General features: G+C 41.4%; 3 protein-coding genes across 4 annotated transcripts; 1 reads left to right on the top strand and 2 right to left on the bottom strand.

The window, feature by feature from the left end:
* Positions 1 to 405: 405 nt before the first annotated feature.
* fkbp1aa (FKBP prolyl isomerase 1Aa) lies at positions 406 to 4,866 on the top strand. Its single transcript, XM_084367081.1, has 5 exons — positions 406 to 561; positions 666 to 713; positions 1,266 to 1,378; positions 2,738 to 2,912; positions 3,962 to 4,866. Exons 1-4 carry the CDS (start codon positions 525 to 527, stop codon positions 2,867 to 2,869), a joined length of 330 nt encoding a protein of 109 aa, XP_084223207.1. The 5' UTR covers positions 406 to 524; the 3' UTR covers positions 2,870 to 2,912; positions 3,962 to 4,866.
* On the bottom strand, positions 4,657 to 14,095 carry snpha (syntaphilin a). Its single transcript, XM_084367080.1, is given in 5 exon segments — positions 4,657 to 8,743; positions 8,922 to 9,071; positions 10,556 to 10,687; positions 13,791 to 13,861; positions 13,864 to 14,095. Coding segments are annotated over 5 exon segments (1,707 nt in total). The 5' UTR covers positions 13,969 to 14,095; the 3' UTR covers positions 4,657 to 7,494.
* Positions 14,096 to 14,639: 544 nt separating this feature from the next.
* On the bottom strand, positions 14,640 to 22,834 carry rad21l1 (RAD21 cohesin complex component like 1). 2 transcript variants are annotated; one of them, XM_084366918.1, is made up of 14 exons: positions 22,597 to 22,834; positions 22,061 to 22,223; positions 21,856 to 21,985; positions 20,926 to 21,025; positions 20,662 to 20,765; positions 19,815 to 19,910; positions 17,942 to 18,037; positions 17,679 to 17,777; positions 17,220 to 17,452; positions 17,017 to 17,098; positions 16,164 to 16,336; positions 15,958 to 16,062; positions 15,614 to 15,688; positions 14,640 to 15,334 (listed from the first exon to the last, which is right to left on the bottom strand). In XM_084366918.1, the coding sequence occupies exons 2-14, from the start codon at positions 22,202 to 22,204 to the stop codon at positions 15,158 to 15,160; spliced, it is 1,614 nt and encodes a 537-aa protein (XP_084223044.1). In that variant the 5' UTR covers positions 22,205 to 22,223; positions 22,597 to 22,834; the 3' UTR covers positions 14,640 to 15,157. The 2 variants fall into 2 exon arrangements, with proteins under 2 accessions (XP_084223044.1, XP_084223045.1); XM_084366919.1 differs by having other exon boundaries at positions 16,194 to 16,336; positions 22,597 to 22,828.
* Between the last annotated feature and the right edge of the window lie 1,413 nt (positions 22,835 to 24,247).

The raw sequence follows: 24,247 nt of genomic DNA, 5'->3' as shown, positions 1-24,247 counted from the left end.
AGCCAAGCTGTTCCTGGTGGGATTAATAAAGTCGTCTACATCTGAATCTGAATTTATAATCAGATTATAAATTATATATATTTGTGTGTGTGTATTTATATTTATATTGTATTATATTATATATTTATATGTATAGTTCAGATGTATTTATTTATGTATTCATAAGTTATGATTAAATAAGGAAGCCTATGCTAAAGATTAATTACTTGGTTGCTTATTTATGGTCTCAGAATAAAGATTTCAACCAACCAATCAAATTATCGATTATCAGTCAATCTTTAATAACGTTTTCTCTGTCATAATATCACTCTGCCACACACTTTATAAAGTGTTCGGGTTCAGTTTCCACGTCAGATTGTGGATGATGTTGTTTTAATCATCATCATCATCATCATCATCATCACCGGAGTGTTTTCTCTCCCCACATCTGAGCCCACCCGCTCGGCGACAGGCCGCCCCTGACTCCTGCTTCCGCTCGCATTGTAGGGTGGTCGAGAAGGAAGGACGGCAACTCGAGAGCGAACATGGGAGTAGAAATTGAGACCATAAGTCCGGGCGATGGTGAGAATGATCGGCCTCCTTTGGCAGCACGACACCAACTTTAACTTCGCATGATGTGTGCTTGTTTATTAGACACGGTGTCTGTGTTTTCTCCTTATTTTCAGGACAGACGTTTCCGAAGAAGGGGCAGCGCGTCGTGGTGCACTATGTCGGTGAGTGAGGAGGCTGTGGTGCGGCTCGGTGGGACTGAATGAAGCGGAAACGCCGGAGGCTAAATCTTTTGTTATCTAGGAAGCGTTTACTACACATATCCCGCTAACCACCGCAGAAGCGAAAGCCTGTTGTTTGTGTGTAAACAGACATAGTTTGTTTCAGCGGCTAACTGCTCGTCCACTGCTGCTGCTGCTGCTTCTGCTGGCTAGCATCGCAGCTAAGTTAGCTAACAAACCGCTTGTTTTTGTGTGTTGGGCTAACACGAGCTACGCGGATACGAATCTCAGCATTTTGCTCGCTTGTGTGGTTGATTCAGTATTTTCTCAGTGTGCCCGTGTTAGCGTTATTCAAGGCTTGTAGACGTACACAGGAGCGGCCGAGCTAACGGTACCACAGCGGCTGTCAGCCACATAGCGTTAGCCTGCCAGCACCGTTATGCTAACGCTAGCCGAGTTAGCGCCAGGATGTAAGTTACCCCAACAGGGCTGCTCACCAACCCCAGGCTCTGGTCGCTCACCAGCCGCCCTCTCTCTCCGCTTTTTTTTTAAAAGGCACACTGCCAGATGGGAAAGTCTTTGACTCGTCGAGGTCCCGGGGAAGGCCGTTCAAATTCAAGATTGGACACCAGGAGGTGATTCGTGGTTGGGAGGAAGGAGTAGCTCAGGTGAGGAGCTTGTTTACAACACTGGAAATGCAAAAATCAAAATGACTCAACAGTGGTCATCTATCATACAGTCACGTATTTGTATGTTACAACTGCTTTGTGGACTGCTTAATTTAAAAGCAGCAGCAGTGACACTACTGTGGGATAAACACTTCACCGGGGCCAGATGTGTAGGTGTGAGACCAGCTGAAATGTCCTGTTAAGATCCTGTCTGACATTATTGCAAAACACTATGTGATCCAGATAACCATCAAGATATTCTTTAAACTTTAAGATAATAAATACAATTAGATTAAAAACGCACTGGAGTAAATTTCAGCTCACATTTTGTTTTGCATCACAGATGGGACACGTCAAATCAAATCAGTTTTATTAATATGGGCCAAAATCACAATCGAATCGCCTCGGTGGGCTTTATAATATGTACAGCGAGCGACACCGTCTGTCCTCAGAGCCTCGATTCGAGTGAGGAAAGAAGAAAAAACCTGTCAACAGGGAAAAAAAGATGGAAGAAGTCTCAGGAGGAGCCACAGAGGAGGGATCCCTCTTCCAGGACAGACAGACGTGCAATAGATGACGCGTTTACAGACCAGACCAACAAAAACACAGTTTACAGGTTTAATTGATGAAGTGTCAGATGCAAGTACATTATATAAAACACACGTGTGTGGATCCAGGAGGACGACTGAGCAGGTATCCGTGGTATCTACACACATCCGATTCAACTTGTTTTTGTGGTGGATATGTGGAAAACATACCTTCAGCCATGGTGTCAGGCTTTGGCAGTTCAAAGTAAATTCAGGAAAACAAATGTAACGTCAAATCGTTCATGTGAGGATATTCAAGATTCAAGACAATCAACTTCTTATCGCAATCCAAGCTGAAATCCTTTAACGTCCCATCTCAAGTTCAGATCCTCTTTCACACAATTTGCTAATTTTTCAATAAAACAAGTGCAGTCAGCTGAGTCTGAAGAAGTACATTTATTGTGAGCGGACACTTGAACACAGTCAAAAATCCACTTTTCTGTGCTCCTTCTGTTGGACGCTTTGAGAATCACACACCCACAGATATTTCCTTCCAAACCTACGTTGAATAACCGTCTTCAAAGAAACCTCCATAGAAATTTCACGGCCTTGAATGTTTTTATTTTAACAGAAATGTTAATATGTCCACCTTCCCCAGTCGCTGATATCTCCTGGCCTTGAGTTACTCCCGATGAACGCCTGCCTTACAGCTTCTCCTCATCTTCCATCACATTCTGCGAGGCTAACAGAAAATAAATGTCTGAACTTGCCCTTGAATGAACATAACCACGTAAAAATATCTTAGTTGAACCTTTTTCCATCTCTTCCACAGATGAGCGTAGGCCAGCGAGCAAAGCTGACTTGCTCGCCAGACTTCGCCTATGGCAGCAAAGGTCACCCGGGGATCATCCCACCGAACTGCACTCTCACCTTCGACGTGGAGCTCATCGGCCTGGAAGCCTGAAACTTGTGCACTCACTTTGTTTAATTCCACTCAAATTTTCAGGGTGAGTTCGTACAAATTACCGTCATTTACGTGCATTGTAAACTGCATAGGTGGGGTAATTATTAGGGCTGCACGATATTGGAAAAGAAAATTATAGTTTTCTGCACACAGAGACAATTGACGTGATGTCACAGTAGGCGGAAGTCAACCTGGCTACAACCAGCGAGTGGCAGATAAACCACTGTGTGGCCAAAGTGTTTACATTTATACTGCGCTGTAATCCTACATTTCAGTTTACTTGAAGTGACTATTGCGATATCGATGCTGAAGCGATCGTGCAGCCCTAGTAATTATGTGGCTTTAAAGGGTAATTTCACCCAAAAATGAAAAATCCAGTCATTATCTACTCACCCTCACGCTGATGAGAAGTTGGGGGAAGTTTCATAACCCACAATACATTTCTGGAGCTTCACAGCAAAACGGTGATGCAGCGTTCTCCTAAGACAGGGACTTGTTTTAAAATGAAGAAGCTCAAAGATCCCAAATTGATTGTAAAGATGTTATTTACGTCCTTTTTTTAAGCCGAAGTCTTCACTGTAACTGCTAAGATGAAAGTGTTAGCGTGCACCCCGTCTGAATTGGGTACACGAGCTTGACCGCATGTCGAGGTTGTAAATAACATTTTTTCAGGTTGTGGAAAAAGTTCCCATCTACTTCAGTTGTTAATGACAATGCTGCATTGTTGTTTTGCTGTGAAGATCCAGAAATGTTGTGCAGACTACAAAACTTTACATCACTTTCAGGATGACTAGACGATGACTGACTTTTCATTATTGGTTGAACTCGTCCTTTAAAGCATCTCAAAAGTGTAGGTGACGGATGACTCTGGATTTTTCTGTTCGTCCCCTCAAACACGAAGCCTTTTCCAGCACCGCGCTCACTTTCCAATTCAACAGTGACTTTACGTTTAGCCTTTGAATTTACCCACCGATGTTTAGAGATTAAGTTGTACATGCATAACAGGCTTTCGCCTCCACATCCTGTAATCCCCTCTTGCTTCTCCGCCTTAATCACTTCACTTAAGACTCTCCTGTCTTTTTTTCGCCGCAGGTTGACTCCTATCTCGGGAACATGGAGGAAAAATGTTCACAGATGATTCCTGCTCTTGATCCCTGCATAGGACCTATGTCTATAGCTTCACGAGTTCACTCTCCTTTCCATCTAGATACAAATTGTGTTATGTCACTTGCTTTAAAACTTTATCCTTCATCCTATACTTTTAGATTCCATAAAGTAATAAGTCATAGGCCATCCCATCCCACGTATTTTGTCATATTCTGTTATGTATTTTTATGGTGATGTTTTATCTTCTTTTTTTTTATTTGACTTAAAATGTTACGACATGTGTCTGCCATCAGGACCAGGTTTTAGATAAATGTCATGAATATTTAATCAATCTCATTCCTGTGGCTCCGTGGCCTTTACACTAAAATTGTATTGATTGCGGGTAATGAATTGTCTTGAATAGAAATAAGAGTAAATTGTTGTTACACACAATGATATTTCTATGAATTACCTTTGTGATACTTGTTATTGGGTTGAATTAGAAAAAAAAAAAAGGATATGTAATACATTGTTAAACAGGGATTCATGAATCAAGCACATTATTGCCATGAACAGCCTACAGTTCCCTGCAGATGTAGGATTTTCTTTGTCTATACTGCAGCATCAATTCTTAATTTATGACAGCAAAGTGACCCTTGCTGAAACATTCACAACTGGACATCATTTGTCTTGTTGATTGCTTGTAAAACTTTTTTTTTTTTTTTTTTTGCCAAAAGAAGGTCTTTGTGTCTGGTGAAAAGGTTTCTAAATGTGCATGGTAAGCTCCCCCACGGGCACATCTTGGGGTTTGTGATTATCTTTATTTGAAGGAGTTGTCTGTAACAAGCTGTGGATGTTGTAAACGGTCTGTTCCTTACTCTGAACACAATAAAAGAGTAATTTTAACACAACCTGCTGTTTTTATCTCGCCGGTTAGCCTCAGTTTTTCCTTTTTAAAACAGGCGATATCATCACTGATTTATCAATTCATGTTTGATGGTAATTCAGCAGTAAAATCATGAAAGAAAACGGGAAGAAGCATCTTTTTGTTTTCCAAGAAGTGAGGAAACATCCAGGGTATTTTGCAGTGTTCTGTCATACGACAGTTAATCACTATTTAATTGCTTTTGCATCAGAGGGTCAACACTCACTGACTTAAACTGCCAAAATCAGAAATCGATTAATGTGCCTGTTAATGCACCAAAATTAATACTGAAAATTAAATAAAGATTAATTTTATGTCATAAATTAAAGTTCCTGCTTTAATTTCCCCTCTGTATTTACTGACCTTTATTAATTCAACTATATATTTAATTTCCATGTTATTTATTGATTTATTCATTTTAAATGTATTCATTTCTGAATTCACCTTTTACATTAATGCATTTCATATCTATGAATTTGGTGCATTGAAGGACATATTGATTCATTCCTTGAGTCATTTATTTATTAAGTCCTCTGGATCCAGGCTATGTAATCAGAAGTGCAGCAGTAATGACATATCGAGCAGTTTTGAAAATAAACAACGAAGCAAAATAAGAGAATAGAAGTTCAAATACTACAATATGTGCTTCTCTAACCAAAGATACATTATACTTTTTTTCACTAAAGTCTGAATATGGAAAACGAGTGGAACCTTATTGGAAAGATCCCTGAAAGTTAAACCATTGCTCTTTTTTGCACAACAAGGCCAAAATCTGTGGCTTTACATACTGTACGTCATCGTTTGTAGTTACAGTTCGCCACTTGTAACATGAGTGTTGACAGCCATGACACACACTGTACATCATCGTTATAAATTTGCAGTGAAAGCAACCTACAGTTTACCTTTAGCTGCACAGAGATGTAAAATTAGAAAATATATCACTGTATCAAAATCTCTTCCCATCATCAGACAAAATGAAAACTGCTCATCCGTGTCCTTCGTTCATTAAGCCATGTTGATCACAATTAACTGTACGTTCTCCTGATCTCCTTTCATTTACAGAAACATGGTGCACACTTCAGGACTGGAGCAGCAGAAGTCAGGTGCGTATTAATACTCGACTCACACACCCACCTCCAGCCTTTATTTTTAGATCCAAACTGCTGTAAAGGCTGTCCTGCAGTGTACGCACAGTGCCTTGTTCCCCCTCTAACATGATTTAGAGTTTAGCTTTACCTTCATTCTGTAAATTTATGATGTGAAAAAAAAAAATTATACATTTTATCTTGCTCTAAGACTCATCTTCATTTTTCCCCATCATGTTTATTATCTCTTTTGCTGTGAAGCTCCAGAAATGTTTCGGGGACTACAAAACTTCACCCAACTTTCCATCAGCTTAAGTAGACATTGACTGGATTTTCGTTTTTGGGCGTACTTATGCTTTAAGGATAATTGTCCCGACAGGATAAAAGAAATCGAGTCCGTACAGTTTTAAACTCCCATGTTTTGTTTATTGGCAAAAAGATCAAGATCTGTCTGTTCTGCACCTGAGTACTAGATTCAATGCACATGCTCTACTTTTTCAGAAGGTAAAAGTCCCAACGGCTTTAAACCGTATTCAACATTTTCATCGGTGGGGATGACTGAGGTACAAAAATGGACGCCTTCCGCTCACTGCGCTCTACAAATCTACTAACAGTTTCGTGCAGCCCAGTCGGCAGAATAAAATGTTGGCATTTTATGTTTCTGCGAAGTTTCAAGTTCGTAGGCGTCGTACTCTTCGTATCGACATTTCTACGACGTGTTTCACGTACAGGAGCTGGCTCTCATGTCAGGAGGTGGTTCTGTATTTCAACAACTGTGGGTGAAACCACTGGATATTTTTAAAGGAGACCTCGAGGGCAATTTCCAGCTGTGTTTGTGGCCGAGGGAACCGGATAGGCCAAAACTTTTCCTAACTCTAACCAAGTGGTTTTTGTGCCTAACCAGAACATAAGCACAACTCTGTCACAACAGAAAAAATGAAAAATTGAACCTAAAGAAACAAAAAGTTGCAACACGTCCGTGGTTTGCTGAAACGTACTCTGCCAACAATCATTCTGGCAACTGGGTTGAGTCGTGACTGACTGTAATGTATTTCTCTGATTTTGTGGGACGTTGTTGATGCCAAACAACAGATTTTAAAAGATGTGATTATAGAGGAGCATTCGACTTCTGACATTTTTTTCCTCTACGTCTTTTCATAAAATAAACTGAAAATATTTGCCCAGAAGATGGATTGTCTGAATTCAGGTCAGGGCTTTTTTAATTCAAGCAAGAGAGACCAACCAAACTGTGGGCTACATGCAAATTCCAATAAAGAGAAAACCACTTAAACTGCAGGCAGAAGCAGTAAGTATATTTGAGTCATGAAAGTTCATGTGCAACTAATCCTTTGTTCTCTAAGGCAAGGCATGACCACAAAATCACAAGGGCGTTATGTAAAATCTAAAAATCTTAGACGAGGAGATATCCAGCACACGGCAGTAACCAGAACGTAGTGAAGCAACGTTAGCATCGCTGTGGCTGTGCCTGCAGAGGTTGGGAGTTGTATTGTCACACGGAGCAGGACGTCTCAGATGGATGTTGTCCCGTTCATGCTGGCAGGCCTCCCTCCTCTGCCTGCACCCCGGCGTCGAAGCGAGTAGAGGGCCACGGCGCAGCAACCTCTCAGCAGGGACCCGATGTGATAGGCCGGCATGACATCTCGTGGCGCCCCTCTGCACAGCCACGCCATGGTGGGGACCACTGGCACCGCCAACGCCAACAGATCTACGAGGAAGTAGCGGCTCCAGTGGCAGAGCTGAGGGGAGTACCCGTCTTCACTTGTAACTTCAGTTTCATCCATATCGTCTTCTTCTATCTCCACTACTGTAGCTTCCTGCCTCACAGGAAGCGGAGCGGCAGGGAGGGGCTGGCAGGTGTGTGGCTCTGACGGGGTCTTTGTTACCTGCTCTGGTTTGTCAGGTGGTAGCGGCTCTAAACTGTATGAATGCTCGGGGAGGGACAGAGGAGGTAAGGATGGTGGAACCAGATGTGGCTCTGAGGAGGGGATGTCTGTTTTTAAAGAAATGACGCTCAGCTCTTCGGCACAACTTTCCTCACACAGCCAGCTCATGGTCGGGCTGCAGGCCTGGGAGCGCACCTCCGGCTTCTTCTCCGCTGCGGGACTGGGAGTGGGGATGGGTTCAGAAGCAGGGGCAGCTGCAGGTGCCGTTGTGACCGGGGCCTCCTCCTGAGGTAAGTGCAGGAACAGGTGATGATGAGGGAGGTAGGCGTGGGCACTGCACTTGCAGGTGCTACTGAGAGTGTGACAGGAGTGTGAGAATGGCAACACCGCCCCCCCGCTGCACAGCTTTTCATAGGTGGAGGAGCGCGGCACGGTCGGGGGGCCTCGGAGGTGGCCCTGCGGGGGCAGCGGCTCTGATAGGAGGGCCGCCTCCAGGAGCAGGTGGGTCTGTCCTGCTGGGCGAGACGCTCGGCCTGACTCGGGAGCATTTGAGCCACGCTCCAGCTGCAGAGCCTCGCTGCTCAGTCGGGTGTGGGTGGCGCTGCGACTCAAAGTGCTGGCTGGGGAGCAGCCACAGGAGCGAGACTTCCCCCCTGGCCGAGCTTGCAACCCTGAGTATGGCTTGTGATCGTGCGGGTCTTGTTCACGGACGTTCAGGTTGGACCTCACCGTCTCAACCACCTCCTGAAGGTGCTGGATCTCTTTGCGGGCCTCTTTCAGGGCTAACTGGGCCTCCACACGGTGACACTCCTCCTCTATCCAGTCCTCCTGCATCCTGTACAGCTGGGTCCTCAACTCATCTATCTCACAGTCTCTGATGAAGTATAAAAGGTAAGTGAATATCAGATTTACTTTCTCTTTTGCAGGGTAGTTAAGCAAACAGGACATCTAAAAAGATAAAACTTTGACATTTTAGGGTGTCACCACCAAAGGTAGCTGAAATAATTCTGCATTTAGCATAAACATCAGAGCTGAAGGGGAGAAAGGCTCACCTGTGTTGTAGTCTTTCCACGTTGTCCCTCAGTCTGGCTCGCAGATGTCGTATACACACCTCCTTCTGTTGCAGGGGTGTGAGGTACTGCTCCGGGGTTGGAGGCCTGATCCCATGGTTGTCACTGCAGGCTGTGTGCTTCGCCTGACGCCTGAATCAACACATAGATATGGAAAGGTAATTTAAGTCTTAAATATGTTATTTGAGCTCCGGAGGAGAGAGTCAGATGCAGAGTTTGACCTTCTGGAGGAATAAACACAGATTCTGCTCTGATTCTGAGCCATTTACCGACGGGTGGAGAGCTCAGCGATCACTTGTAAAGTTTTGGGATTAAAAAGTGGATTTATCTTCTGATAAATAAGTTCTCCATTGTCAGGTGTTCTGTAATGTTGACTGCTGCCCGGAGCTGCAGGGGAAATGTACTTTACTTCATGAACGTAATGTTACAGAGCAGAGAGGGAAAAAGAAGAGAGTGAGAGTGCTGAATGTGCTGAGGGTTGACCTGAATGCAAACACACAGGCACACACCCTCTGCATGTCCTTGCTTGCTAGTTCATCACTAATATACAGTGAGACAGACTGTTTGAGGCAAATAAACACAAATATCCCATCTGTCTGACATGACTCAGGCAGAGATGTTCATGGACATGGAGGCAATGTTTTAAATTCTTACCTTATCTTCTAAAGTCTCGTGGATTTCATTTGGAATAATCATAATAAAAAGTACACAACTCAACAAAATATGTTATATAGTTTTTTGGTATTTTAGTGCAGAATTCTTACATAATATATCTTTAATCACATGCGATGAATTAAAGAAATCTGGTAGTTAAAGCAACATTATCTAGAAATCTGCATTTTGGTGCAATCTGGCGCCCCCCACAGTTTCTGAATGCAACACCACTGTCAGAAATACAAATCCCATGTCTGTAGCAGTTTGTAGGTGCAAACTACAGACAAAACTCATTACGTCATCACAATGTTATGTGTCAAAAACTTAAACATGTACAGTATGTAACGCTGTGATCCTGAAGTTACATAGTGCAGAGATAGGGGGCGGAGTGGCTGAGACAGAGACACCACTCACCCTATTACAAGACACTGTACCATCAACATGATTTTGACGCTGTTATTTTAAGATTAAAAAGTTACATAATGTTGCTTTAATTATGATAAAACCTACCAAACTTCAAACTTCTTTTGGCCCTGCAGGGGATGAACAAAGCTACAGTATACAGAAGGAACTCTGCTGCAGTATATATATAAAAAATAGTTTTAAAACTGCTGAAATCACAGAAATATTCCACTTCATTAACAACGTATTGGGTTAACCAGTGCAGTCTTATGAAATCCCATTTAATAACCCTGCAAGAAACCCTTAGTGGAGCTCATAATGTCTTCTTTTGTTGGCATCGTGCATCAATCTTATTCTGGAGTCAGTAATCTATGGGTTATTGTATTTCACCAAAATAAAATAGTGGAAATCCCAATTTATGTACACAATATGGGAGCGGATGAGAGAAGCAGAGAGCAGCTGGAGTCTCAGCTGATAAACACCCTGAGAGAGGTCAACAAGTCCATCACATCACACCTCCTGCACAGGCAAGTTCATACGTTTTGTAAGTCATATCTCACCTGGGCGTGCTGGGATGTGTCCTGGCTGTGGGGCTGCCGTCTGCCGTCCTAACCCGACCCGGGTAGGTGTGGGTACTGGATGTGTCACTGTGAGAGTATCGCCCACCTCCGCCACCAGTGCCCACTGAGCGCCTTGAAAGGAGAGATCGACATTACACACATTTATAAAACACAAATATGTCGGCATCAGTCTGAAGCTAAAGATATGAGAAGGGGGCAAACAGTACCTGCGCTGACCTGAGGAGGGTTTTCGACTCGGAGTGAGAGACATTGATGTGCGAGGGACCTCCAACCTCTCCACTGCTGTCTCTAGAGAGGGACGCTAGGAGCCCTCACAGCTGGACTGTAATAGCCGTTACATAAACGCATTAGAGGCAGAAACCTGCAAATCAGCGATGCTAATCCACATCACAAATGTCCCAAAACAACTGGAGGAAAATGAATCCCAGCGAACAGGAGAGATGTTTTTCTTCCAACACACAGTCTGGTCCTTATGTGCTCCTTCGCTGTAAGTCAGTGACAGTAGTCTAACCCTGGCCCTAATGTAAAAAAAATCGTCTAGGCCTGTAGCAAAATAAAGCCTCCTTTCTGTGCTGACACAAAGGGGACACAGTGAGTTCACGGTCGGTGCAGCTGCCTCTCTCTCAGCTGTGTCCTCGCCGTCTGCAGAGCTGCAGATAAACATGATAAACCTTCACATTAACTGAGGAAAGACTAAGAAAATCTTGTATTTGGAAACTGGCAGGCAAGATAGTTGGCATAGTCATTTCCTGCCTGCAATAAATTTACAGTTTTTCATTACTGTTAACTGGGCCGAGGTGAATTCATGTAGATTTAGACTCATTGTGTTCTCCTATAGCCGGGTCCTGTAACTACAGGAGTCGAAGAGGCCTCGACATCTTGTGTCCTCCTTACTAAGAGTCCCACGTCAGGATTTTAAAAAATACTGAAGTCATGAGTCTAAAGCAACCTGAGCATGAATTATTTGGATATTTTTTGTATTTTATTGACAATTAACTGTTGAATCGTATCATCAAGGTGTCAGAACTCATTACTCGACACTGACTATCGACCTTATCAAAAAGAGTTGGTATCAAACACTGGTCAGATTTCTAGGTTTATATTCTTTTGATCAGTTATTTCTTATCCCAGTTTTTTCTAATTTAAGATTATATTTCATTTAAGGTCAATCTTTGGATGAAACTCTGATGCATTCAGAAGTTTGATACATTTTGTTGATTATAAATACGAGACAAAATGTGTTTATTTTCCCCTAAATTAGGTGCTCGATAGCCAACCCTGGTCCTTCACCTGTTTATATTTGTAAAAGCTGTCAAATTGAAGTTTACATTCTGGAAAAATCTTTTAATATTAGATCGTTAATACCCTAAAATTCAAAGAAAAAAACCTGCAGAATACCTCAGTTGTCTCAGTGGTAGCTACCTTCTAGCTTGAAACCAGACACGTCCCGAGTCATTTTTTTGGTCGCACTTTATTTCAGTACACGAATAAAACACAATAAGTCGGGACTTGTATCAAATTAGGCAAAAACTAGAGACAATACGTTATTTATTAGACAATAAAAAACACTCAAGAAAACTAACAACACGTAAAAAAGCAAAATTTTGTCGAATTAGACAAAAACTAGGATTGAGACAAACACAAACAGTATAAGTATAATGCCTAATTAAACCTAAAATATACCTTACTTAGACACTATTATACCAAATTATACTCTAATTATGAACCAAATAGGAAGTCCTAATACACTATTACACAATATTTTACAAGATCATGCAATTAGAAATGTACGGAGCCCTGGAGGTGACATGGATGTGTTTGTTTTTTAACTCGCGTGCGCGAGTTAAAAAACAAACACATCCATGTCACCTTCAGGGCTCCGTAGAAATCAAATGCAATTTAAGAAAATAGTTCAATTTAATTAGGGTGTAACTGTCTTTGTCTTTGTTTTGGCTAATTTGACATAAAGTACAGCTTGTTATGTCTTATTTTCGTACTCTTAAATAAAGTCAGACCATCTTTTGTTGGTCAAGTCGAGTCGAGTCCCAAGTCAAGTCACTACAAGTCAAGATACGACAGGCCTACTGCAGTATTTAGTCATTTTTAAGTATAAGTGCCTTTCTAACAATTATATTATTGGTCAGCGTATATAATCTGTGCAAAAAGCACGACAGTGAATTGAAATTGTACTATAATCACTCACATTCGGTGAAATAAACGTAATGGAAGAGAAAATAACATTATTCAACTTCAGAGTCCAAGTCGAGATTCTCGTTGTTTACTTTCATGTCATGTCAAGTCATCAAAACAGTGACTGGAGTCAACATCTGTCTCAACATGAGCTGCTTCTGTCATCGCCACAGCTAAAAGACAAGCTCTCTGCTCCCTCAGAGCAAAGCATGAAACATGAGGACAAAATGTTCTCCTCTCCTCAAAAAGTCCAACCTGAGGGATCCTGCTGATCCAGGGCCCTAAAATACACCTGCTGATGGATGAATGTGTCGTGGCTGCAGTCACAACACAACTACTACTCTGCTGCTCGTCATGATATGAAAACAAGCAGCCTGAAAGACACATTTTTTAGTCCTATATTTAAATTCTAGGACGAGGAGACATCTCACCTCCCTCTCTTCTTCTGTCTGCGCAACAAGTGGCAGCCACGTTATTGGTGAGAAATACGCAATCATCTTACGTAAGTGTGAGTGTCAGTGTTTACTGTGGAGGCGAGCATCACACAGTAGGAGGATGAAACTGTGCTGGAAGAGACGCTCGTCTGAATGTTTGAGGGGGGAGAGAGAGAAAACATCAGGAGGTGCGCTGATGCTGCGCTTCGTCCTTGAATCATCATCATCATCATCATCATCCTCACATCTCCACATCTGTCGTGTTAGATAAGCAGGCAGGTCTGATTACAGCAGCAGACACATTAAAAAAAAACACCCAAAAGAAGTGTTATCTGCCAGCTGACTACAGAGGAGTCCTCACACAGGACATCTAAACAGCCCAGCAGATACTTTCCATAACGCAAGAAAGACGCATCCAGATGGAAACAGCTGACTAACACGTTCAAGTCTCCAGCTGTGTCCTACATACGGTTACTTAGCAGGGACATTACCGAGTGTCTCACAATCTCACAACAAACCTTCCTGGCAAGCCACACAGACACACACACGCACACACTAACACAGCCCACATTGACAGTGTGAAACATCACCATCTCGGCCGGTGGAAGTTGTGCATCGTAGGAAAGCGTCGGTTCCCGCCAGACTTGATGGTGGTTGAAGAGTCCCTGGTGGCAACAGGAAGAAAAGATGCTGCTGCTGCTGCTGATGAGAGTCCATCCTGCAGCCATGAAGCCCGGAGATGAAATGAGGCGACTGCGTCTGCTGCATCGGTGCTTCTTAAAGAGACAGGAGGGGATGATAACGCTTCATCTGGCAGCCGCACATTAATGGTTTATCGACGGTGTTTAATAGGCCGGAGTAATACTGTCTGACAGGTGACTCTTAGTTTATAAACCCCTCCATCCTCCTGCACTGTCAGCGGGAAGGAGGAGGAGGAGGAGGAGGAGGAGGGTGCAGCTGGACTGGTGCAGCCATGTTCGGCCCCTCATGTGATGGATGATTGTGCAGGGTACCATCCTCTGACTAACGCAGGGCCCGGTGAGACACAAAGTTTGTGTCTTTAAAACAGAAATACATCTAATCAGTGGTGTTAAAGAGTAGCAGCTTCCTCTGGAGCCACACAAGACTTTATACTACTTTTTTTAATATATGCAGTAGCACTCCTCAGGAAATGTAAACACAAATTGGTGGAGTTATGGAGTTGTTGTAGGCTAATAGATAAATAAATGCCGATTTGAGTCAATCAACACTGTATAATCTAACATCAGACAACCTACTTCTTGCTTAGGACACAGTTCAGTGCTGAGGTCTCGGTTTTCTGAATTTAAGCTGCAGGAAAAAAAAACCCCTGAAGATAAAATCTGGACCCAACAGAGCAGGTTAATAAATGAATTGAGCATCATATCCTAAACATTAATAACAAAAAAATCATTAAGTCGTTTCTGTTTCATATACATGCCAGATATTTATTGTACCCATTAAAACAGAACCATGTTAAACATGTTAATAACACATGTACTCTGAAGCAAGACTTTGAACGCGCATGAAATTTCAGTCCTGAAAGAAACAAGAACAACTACTTAATACCAGACATTGAGGATAATAAACAATAAAAAATACAATAATTCAAATGTTCTTGCACATCATTTAAAAAGGTGCAAAAAACCCATTTACAGGATTAAGCAGTCGTAAAGGTTTATAAACGTCGTTCGCAAAATCACAATAAACATTTTTAATGATGCTTATTATAAAGTGTATAATAAGTATGTACAAGTTTTGAGACACACACACAGAAACATATAAATGTTTGGGACATATACTCAAAGTAGTCCAAGTCTTTACTATTTAGCGCAGAAACCTATTCGAGTGAACTCTGGGAAACTGACATCGCAACAAAAACAATACAAACTCAAGAAGAACCAGGACTGCAACGCATTATAACCTGTTTTCTGTCTCATTAATCACAGAACTTGGGTCCGGGTGTGACAAAGATGTCCTCATAGGGAGCACTCTGGTGCAGCTGAAGGACTTTTTGTTTCTTCAGGACCAGCAGGCAGAAGAAAGTAGCTGCAGCCTGCGAACGAGATCCTCCTTCACAGAGCGCCTCCAGGCTGAACCTGGTGTCACTGTTGCTCTGAACAGACACACACAGACGCACGTACACACAAATAACAGAGAATTTAATTTAGCAGCATCATCCCTAATCCTGCTCCGGCCTTCTCTTCTTTAAATCCCTCTCTACTGTGACTTTAGATTTGTATCTGCCAGTCAAATGTTGAATAGAGCAGGAACACCACTCCTGTGTCATGACCATGCAGGCTTTACAACCACATCATAAAACAGATACACGTAAGACGGGGTATGTGGTGTTACTGTGATTATAATGCCTGAACATTTATTTTTAGGTCCGTACTTTTAGACTGCTTAGAAGCTCCTGTGCACGCCTGGTTATCCTCCTGTCCTCAAAATCCTGGCTGTTCAGCGTAGACTGCAAGATAGAAAAAAGGATTTCAGTGGGTGATGCCGGGCACATCGCCAAGGCAGCATGGGAAATTAACACCCGCCATCTGGTAAACACTGACAGATTGAAGCTTGTCCACTGCATCAGCCATTTTTGCAGATAACCATCAAATATTAGTTTGCTTTCATTCCAAAGATAAGGCAACTGAAATGTGGACTCCAACAGAGAATAATTCCCCGCACTTTTGGATTTGTAACCGTGTGTGTGTGTGTGTGTGTGTGTGTGTTCACAAGCACCTGAGTGTGAAGGGCGGTTGACTGAGTCTCCATGAGCGATGGGTGGACACACATGGAGTCTTCTGATGGGAGTTCTGGATGAGTGAACTCCGACCTGTTTTCATCCTGACAAACCGCACAGATTATACAGATAAAGATGAGAATGTAAACGGAGCATCATGAATAAAAGAAAAAAAAATATATATATATATTTTAAATGTAAACACCTTCACTTCACCTGGCATGTTCATGCTTACTTGTGTGATCTCGGAGTAACTCATCGTTCGATCGTCATTCATGTGATGGAGGCTGGTCAGCTCAGTGTTGTGTGTTTGTTCTGGATCTATTGACGAATCGACGACACTGACGTCTGTGGTGAGGGCGCTTATGTCCCTCTGAACTATATGAGACAATATGGGACAACACCAGTCATACATTAAAAATAGTGCTGTAGCTCAGTTGGCAGAGCGTGTGACCCATGTACAGAGGCTGTGTCTTAGCCGCCGCAGCAGCCAAGGTTTCGAATCTGACCTTTGCTGCATGTCACCCCCCTCCAGTTAGTCGTTGACGACAGCGTCGCTAAATAAAGGGCTGCAGACAGACTCTGAGCGGGACTTGTTGCAGTTGAATAGTGATATTTAATATTAGCTGGCTTGCTAAGTTTTATGTCTTGTGTTGTTGCACATGCTTAATGGTTGGCTGTGTTAGCAAAGTTGTTGACTCCACAGAGGCTTACTGCTCGCCTGTTACAGCCAGGTGTTATCGTCTCCGGTTCAGGTTACGTTATCTTGGCCTGCTGTTGCTGTTCTGATTTGTGTGCAAACTTTAACTGTGTGTGAAGATGCATTTTAGCTTTAAGACCAAAGTTTTCAAGACATATCACTGTTAGGACGTGCCAAGTTCTGTTTGCAGTTAGGATGCAATGTTACATTTCATCTGACAAATTGTTACAGAAACCTGGGTTTGTGCTACACTCAGAGACAGTGGGGAGCGCCAAATCACACAAAATACACATTTTTGACATAATGTTGCTATAATAGAAATTATAGCTTTCTTATTGTTTGAATAGCAACTTCTTACCTTCCTGTCCATCCTGGCGCATCACCTCAACCTCCTCACACACTCCATAACGTTTCACCTCAAAAATACTCTTAGCAAAGAGCTGCGAAAGCAAAATGGGATTTAAAGGTCACAGCAGTAACTTCACTTTAATGTTCACTATTGATAGATTCATTGTTGTTATGATAAAGACCAAAATTGCTGGAATTTGTTCATCTTTTTACCTCCTTTATCTCCGCCGCTATTACAGTAGAACATGGCTGTGCAAAGAGTGTGTCTACACCTCCGCTCTCCTTCCACTGCATGAGCTGCACAGTTGGTGGGGACATGTCCAACGGGGTGATCAGATCAGAATAGTCAGAAAGCTGGTCTCTGATGTATTCATTTTTCAGCTCTTTTATGCGGTCCACAACCAACTTGCGTTTCCTGTTCCCCCTCTTCTTCTCCTCTGAGGTTGCTGTAAAGAAACAGTAGAACGTAGTATGAAGAGTATGAAGAATCTGCCGTTTGTGCGACACACTCGTTTGGCTCTCTTTGCATTATAATGTTCAGATTTTTGTCAGTGGTGGTTTCAGGGGGTTGATGCCAGCTCTTGCAGCAGCATCTCAGTTAATGTTTGCATAATATACAGTACATTTGTGAGTTAAAGGAACACAGTCTGAGAGTTGTTTGGTTGTGCCTACGAGTGATGGCCACAGGCTCAAGGGCAAAGGCAGTTTCCTCATTGGCAAGCAGGGTGGTTTCACTCAGTGCAGGTGTCTCCATTTCCATTCTGTCAACATCTGGAAAACATAAAGAGTCTGAATGCACATGTCTCTTACTGAACAAAACATAACAGCACTACACACTGGTGCTGCTGTACCATCAAACAAAATCTTCGTCTACACAGACAACCCTAGCTGAAAAAATAAAGTACGGAAATAACACTAATCATCATGATAATCACCTTGTTGATAATTTAGTGCAGAACTCTCTGGATTTTCCTTTTCTTCTCGGATGAAGTCAGAAGACTCAGCGTGATCACTGGAGTTTGTCAGAAAGTCTGCAGTGTCATTAAAAATTAAAAGTTAACTAAAAAAGTATCAACACTGACATAATAAGGGCAGAGACATAGTATTAGTATTTGATCTTTTAAAGACAGCCCACAAACACTGGGTCCTTCAGAGGACATGAAGGCCAGGTTGAATTCGTGTGCTCTCTCCCCAGATGAGAGAGTCCAGGCTTACAGAAACTAAACGCTAATGGTGCACTTGTGCAATCTCTTGTGAAATCAAATATTTCACAGATTATGACTAAGATGTTGCTCTTAAACTGCAGACAAAGTGCAAACGCTACTGGGAAACTGGGGCAAATTCCAAAACATTTCAGTGAAACACATAATTGAAAACTGGAAATCGTACCACGCTAACTTTATTTTCCCTTAATACCCTCTGCTTCATTTAATTTCCGAACAAGAACAAACAGTGGAAAAAGTCGTTTATCAGCATGTTATGACATGCTTGGTCTACAAAGGCTGACTTCAGAGGATCCAGCCCTTGAATTGGGACATTGTATCTGGTGCACTCAAGGCATTTCCTCATGGTTTGAGATTGATCACTTTTTGACTTCGGGGTCATTCCATGCCAACTCACCAAAAACTCAGAGCTTTCCAGTTTGTATCATGGATTTTCTTGAGGAAAAAAACATGTAAAAACTTTTGAATTCATGGTCCCTGGCAAAATCCTAAAGCTGTATTCAGAATGCTTTTCTTAGGAAAGAATTTCTGAAGTCTGGCCCACTGTGCAAAATGTATTTGTATGTGTATTTCAAGGATCACCAGTTTAACTGGATTGGTTTGAAATGTGTCTTAAACATCCAAGAAACCTTCACAATGATTCACAACAAGCATTCATCTAAACAGTGGTTGCAGAATGTTTGCAGTTATCGAATTAATAAAAACAAATATTTTTTCATCCCAAAGACAAATCGGTCAACTTCACTAGTTTCAACTTTGTTGCAACCAAATTTTGATTCTGTGTATTATTATCATTAACTATTATCAGGGTTTCTTGGATATTCAGTACAAACTTCAAACCAGAATACACATACAAAGAACTGCTAAAATGGTAAACTTTGCTCCACAATATATTTTAAAAATCATAAATATAAAAGTATTTCAAGTAGAGCTAGAGAAAGTTTTTACACAAATAGTTTTCAAGAAAATCCATGACATGAACCTGGAGGTCCTAGGTGAGTTATTATGTAATGACCCATAAGTCTATACTGTATATACAAATAATACAGCATCTTTTAGCCAAAAATCCAACATAAAGAAAGCCCACTTGGTTTCTTTTGTTCAAACTGGTGTTGTCACGATGCTGGAATTTCTAAATTTGACACAATACAACATTTAATACCATTTTTAATACCACAGGGGAAAACTGAGACAACACTGAGGGCATAAAACTTTCGATTTTTACAAAAGGATAAATATAACTCGGCTGTGCGTTAAGAACAACAGCATCAAAGTTGATTTACTTCTGGAGGAGGTGGGGCTATGTTGGCACTGCAACAGTAAATGTATTAACTCACTGTTGGAGAGGAGAGCGACAATAACACAGCTAGTACTGGAGTAGCAATACTGCGAACAATCACTAGTAACACCGTTTCAAATATTCAGAATCAACATATATCCATATTTTGATATTTTTGACAACACAAATTTAAACTTCAGCAATGTGTGTCAAATAACCCTATCTACTGTTGTAAAACACAAGAATTGTTAGTTTTCAATGCATGATGTACTAAAATATGGCAAAAACTCGTCAATTCATCACTACCGAGTATGTCCAACCCATTATCCTCATCCCCAAAAGCGTCTCCATTTTGGAAGCTCATTTCCAGCAGGCCAGTCTGGTGACTCTGGGACTCATCTCCTACCCAACAGAGCGCAGAAAAGGAGGGAACAAATTGCAAAGTCAGTAATGATATGTCAGCTCTGCACAGAAAATCATGTCTTAAAGGGGAAGGTTGATGATTTCGCATATTTTTGTTACTGTCAACAAATACCATGAAAACAGACTAACAACCACAATGTACCCGTTTGTCTCTCGCTACATTCAGATTTCTCAGCCCGTCTGTCGAACTCAGCCCCGAGCACATTAATTTCTGCTTCAGACGTAAACCTTAAAAAACAGGTCACAAATATAGTTTCCTGTCTGCAACTGGTTTAAAAAACTGTACATATCTAAAAAAGCTGTGGACTCTTAATAATGTAACTCAATCAGGTGTTCAAATTTGTAGGGGAGTATTTTGAACTGTGGGTTTGGAGCACTAGTGAGTATTTACTACAGCTGTACCTCATGTCATTGTAATGAGGAAACTTCAGATGTCACACCAGCTGAAGTTTAATGTGTAATTAATGTATCTGTTTATTATTGTTTTGGACCACAATGGAGCTTTATGGCAAGGGGATATAAGCTGTGTTAAGATTTAGCTGTGTTTACATAAAAAAAACTTTTAATTAGAATCAATTTATTGTTGGTTTTTGACTCATCACGGGATTTGTTGACAATAAGAAAAGTACAGAATATTGCCAGAATTATCTTATGATCTTATTAAAGCAGTAATTCAATAATTCACATCAAATCAGGAAGTACCATAACTTGAAAACAAACTGGCTCTTACCAAAATCTACCAGGTTTATAAAGCCACTTCCCAAATCCTCTTTCAGAGTGATTTCTTCCGATCGACACTGGTTCAGTAAAAAGTGGTCTGCGACATCTATGTTACTGGTGTTCCAGTATGAAGACAACATGGTACAGACACAGACAGAATACTTGGTGGTACAAATTTAAACTGAGCTCTAAAACTTATGACATCAGTAATGTTTATAATCCATTCATGAAATCTTAACAAGTGTCTGTGAGTGTATTAAAAGCTGCTCTGTACCTCAGGTCAGGCAGCGGGGCATCAAAGGCAGTGAAATCTTCGATCAAGGTTATTGCTTTAACTGTGGCCTCGAGCACCTCCACAGGCATATCTGTCTGACCTGGTGTGTTGACAAAGAGACACAGGGCAAAAACACAAATATGTACTGCATTTACAACTGTTTTACAATGACAGTAAAGACTTGAATCTAGAAGAAGTATAAACACAACCCAATGACTGAACTGTATCTAGTAGACATCTGACATCTCCTTGTTGGGTGTGTCTTCATTTAGATTTTTTTAGCTGCAGAAATGTGTTCCTACTTTCTGTCTGAGTCCTGTAGAAATGTTCAGTCTTGTGGTACTGTACATGAGACATCATCACCTATGTAACATTCTTACACTCGGCACCTTCCTTCCCACAATAAGTTTAATAAAGTCTTTGTCACCCTCTGGTGGTGTGTCCTCATTGGTATGTAGAAAGTATTGACCAGTATTTACATTTACACAGTTGATAGTTTATAAAAGGTTCACTTAGTCAGTTTAAATTAAAAAAAAAGCCTGTGTTAAACTGCGGTCAGCTTTTTCTGTTATAGGTGTTGGCCTCTAAGAGCCGTTACAGAAACTAAACAAAAAAGCCATTCTGGTTAAAATCACATAATTCACATGGTCTTTTTCCCTTCAATGCATCTAGGTGGCCATAGGTGTCATTCCCTGTCCTTGGTTAGAAATGATTAATATGGTGGGGCAGCTAATTCCTGTAATGGGTGTGTGAGTTTCTGAGTTTTCTTGTGTTTGGGTGAGCACTAATGTCATTCACTTTATGTTGCTATGGTAATGAAGCACTGGATCTTGAATCATATCAGCCAGCCCATTTTAACACCACAGCCCTTTCACACTTGCAACTTTAATACTTATTGACAACACTTACAAAACAAACAGGATGTGTTACCTGGTCTGAATGCAACTTTAATTTTAACCAGGGCATCATTGCAGTCTGCAAGGAGATACTTTGCTTTTCTCGAGTAGATCCTGACCACACCAACGAGCAGATGACCAAAGATCCGCAAACTGATTTTCATCTACAAAGATAAATACATCTCAGACAGCTGTCATTACTTGCAAATAATCACATTATACGGTGTTATGAATCTTACCTTTGGGGAAATTATGTCCTCGATAGTTGTTTCCAGGTTGCATTCAAATATATGGGCCTTTGTGAGTTTTCTCTCCAAGTGCGCTGCTAGCCAGATTCTGGCGAGAGGACCCCGCTTGGACGTGAAGAGTTGAGTGTAGAACATGTCGAAGAACCGAAGCTAGCTGTCAAATGTGACAAACACAGCAACTATTTTAAACCTCTTTCAAATGTCTGCTAAATGAGGCAATGTTGATTTGTACCGGCTGGTATTAGGCAACTTAGCAGAATGAGTCGCTGGCTGTTTAGTCGGTGCAATGCGATTAACTGAACTGATCTTAGCAAACGTTTAAGGTCAAAGTCGGTTAAGCTAGCTGCGTTCGCTAGGCGTTAGCTAGCTACATAGCGTTAGCGACATGGCGACGGCAGGCTGGTTTTTCATATGAAGCTAGCTTAACATCATGGCGGCATGTTATGTAACACAGTTCATATAAAATTGCTAATTTAATTAATAATACACTCGTTCCGAGCTGCCTACACATCAGCAGGACACCCTACCTTAACTCTGAAAGTGTACTTTAAGTGCCGCGTTTGACGTTTGGAGCGTGCGAATCAGCGCGAGCGGTAACCATGGCGGTAACCAAGCTCCGACTTCCGCCCAAAAAAAAATAGAAAAAAAGAAAACTGTTGGTTTGACCATAAACATCAGGCTGTGATTTTAGAAAGAAGATATATTTAAACATCAACAATTGTGTCAGTTGACAACATTAATCTACTATTCCTAGTCTATTTATAAATGTATGTTTAGTTAAATGTGTCCGCTGTCTCATGACATCATCTGGTGTTTGTATCCGACTGTTGGCTTACGGTGCGTTTCATTGCAAGTCGAAATTCGGGATTTCCGGATCGCTATCCCGACTTCCAATCTTAAACGCGTTCCAGTGTATTTGCTCAGAAATTCCATGACAAGACAAGAATATGTTTTTCTACGCCTTTTTATTTTAGTCCACAGAACAAGGAATAAACGGGCATATGTGATTCAAGAATGTAAATTAAAGGGCGCTCGGTTTAAATCGGAAGGCAGAAATTCCGACTTCTGACTTGCATGGGAACGCAACATTGGCACACCTAGGTTAGCTAGCTAACGTTAGCTACCTTTAACTCCAGGATAACCTGAACCGTGTCTCATGACAGTTGAACCTATAATGTTAGCATCTTGACAAAAACGGTCGGTGTAATGTTTTCTCAGTCCGGTGAGATGCAATAACATTGATGTCTCAACTATTTTAGGTGAAAGCAGACGAGCTCAAACTACTTCCAAAGCAGTCAAGAGGTCAGTGTGACTTTTTAAGCTAACTACCACAGCCAAGCTATTTGAGTCGTGTATTAAACATTTTAATGGAGGGATATTATGTTAATTAACCCTTAAAATGCAGTTTTAATTAGCTGTGAAGTGGCAGGGAGTTATGTTATTTTGGTCAACATCAAGGTTTCTTTCAGTGGTTTGATGCACCTCATGGACTCTTTACAAGCTTTATCTCAAATGGGCAGATTGCTTTAAATTTTGTGCAACCCCAAATAGTCTAAATAACTCAGAAGCCTTGTTGAGAAGAGTATATGCTGCAGCTGAACAAAAGTTTATGAATATAATGGCATCCTATGCTCCAAGTTGATTTTGAAAACAATTGTGGTTTTTCCAGATATATCATGTTGTGTGACTGCCACTAGAGTTTGTGTTGTCTCCTGTGTATTTGTTGTTGAGTTTTATGTTTTATGTATTGTCAAGGCCCACCAAGGGATGGACATTTCAAATGATCTTAGACTATAAATGTGGTGTGTGGCATGAGTTTATGCTGCATACTTGTCCCTATACAAAAAAAACATAAACAATATCAAATATTACTTGTATCAATAGGAATAACGAGTGCAACAGAACTAATAGGAGCAACAAATTATCAAAATTAGCTCATGGGCCAGAATTGTTGATTTTTTCAAAATATTCAATGTACAGTATATTAAAAATACATTGGGGTAAATAGGCTATGGTGCTATTTGGCTGATAGTTGTTCCTCCTGCTCTTCTTTTTGTATACACTGGAGGGCGTCAGGGCATTAGCACATCACTGAGATACTGACTGTGGACTGGAGCATGAATCAAAGTTTAACCTCTTATCACATTGTTATAGATTAAATATGGCAGAAGCTCAGTA

This window comes from Pagrus pagrus (genome assembly GCF_965226575.1).
Source record: "Pagrus pagrus genome assembly, chromosome: 11".
Taxonomy (NCBI): domain Eukaryota; kingdom Metazoa; phylum Chordata; class Actinopteri; order Spariformes; family Sparidae; genus Pagrus; species Pagrus pagrus.
This window is presented reverse-complemented; position numbering and strand designations above follow the sequence as displayed.

What these genes read in the sequence shown, in the direction of transcription:
- fkbp1aa (XM_084367081.1), top strand. Translation starts at nt 525, where the DNA reads ATGGGAGTAGAAATTGAGACCATAAGTCCGGGCGATG. An exon ending in CGTCGTGGTGCACTATGTCG is followed by an intron (nt 714 to 1,265) that starts GTGAGTGAGGAG and finishes TTTTTTTAAAAG; the next exon opens with GCACACTGCCAGATGGGAAA. An exon ending in GGGAGGAAGGAGTAGCTCAG is followed by an intron (nt 1,379 to 2,737) that starts GTGAGGAGCTTG and finishes TCTCTTCCACAG; the next exon opens with ATGAGCGTAGGCCAGCGAGC.
- rad21l1 (XM_084366918.1), bottom strand. Translation starts at nt 22,204, where the DNA reads ATGTTCTACACTCAACTCTTCACGTCCAAGCGGGGTCCTCTCGCCAGA. An exon ending in AGGACATAATTTCCCCAAAG is followed by an intron (nt 21,986 to 22,060) that starts GTAAGATTCATA and finishes TTATCTTTGTAG; the next exon opens with ATGAAAATCAGTTTGCGGAT. An exon ending in TAAAGTTGCATTCAGACCAG is followed by an intron (nt 21,026 to 21,855) that starts GTAACACATCCT and finishes TCAACACACCAG; the next exon opens with GTCAGACAGATATGCCTGTG.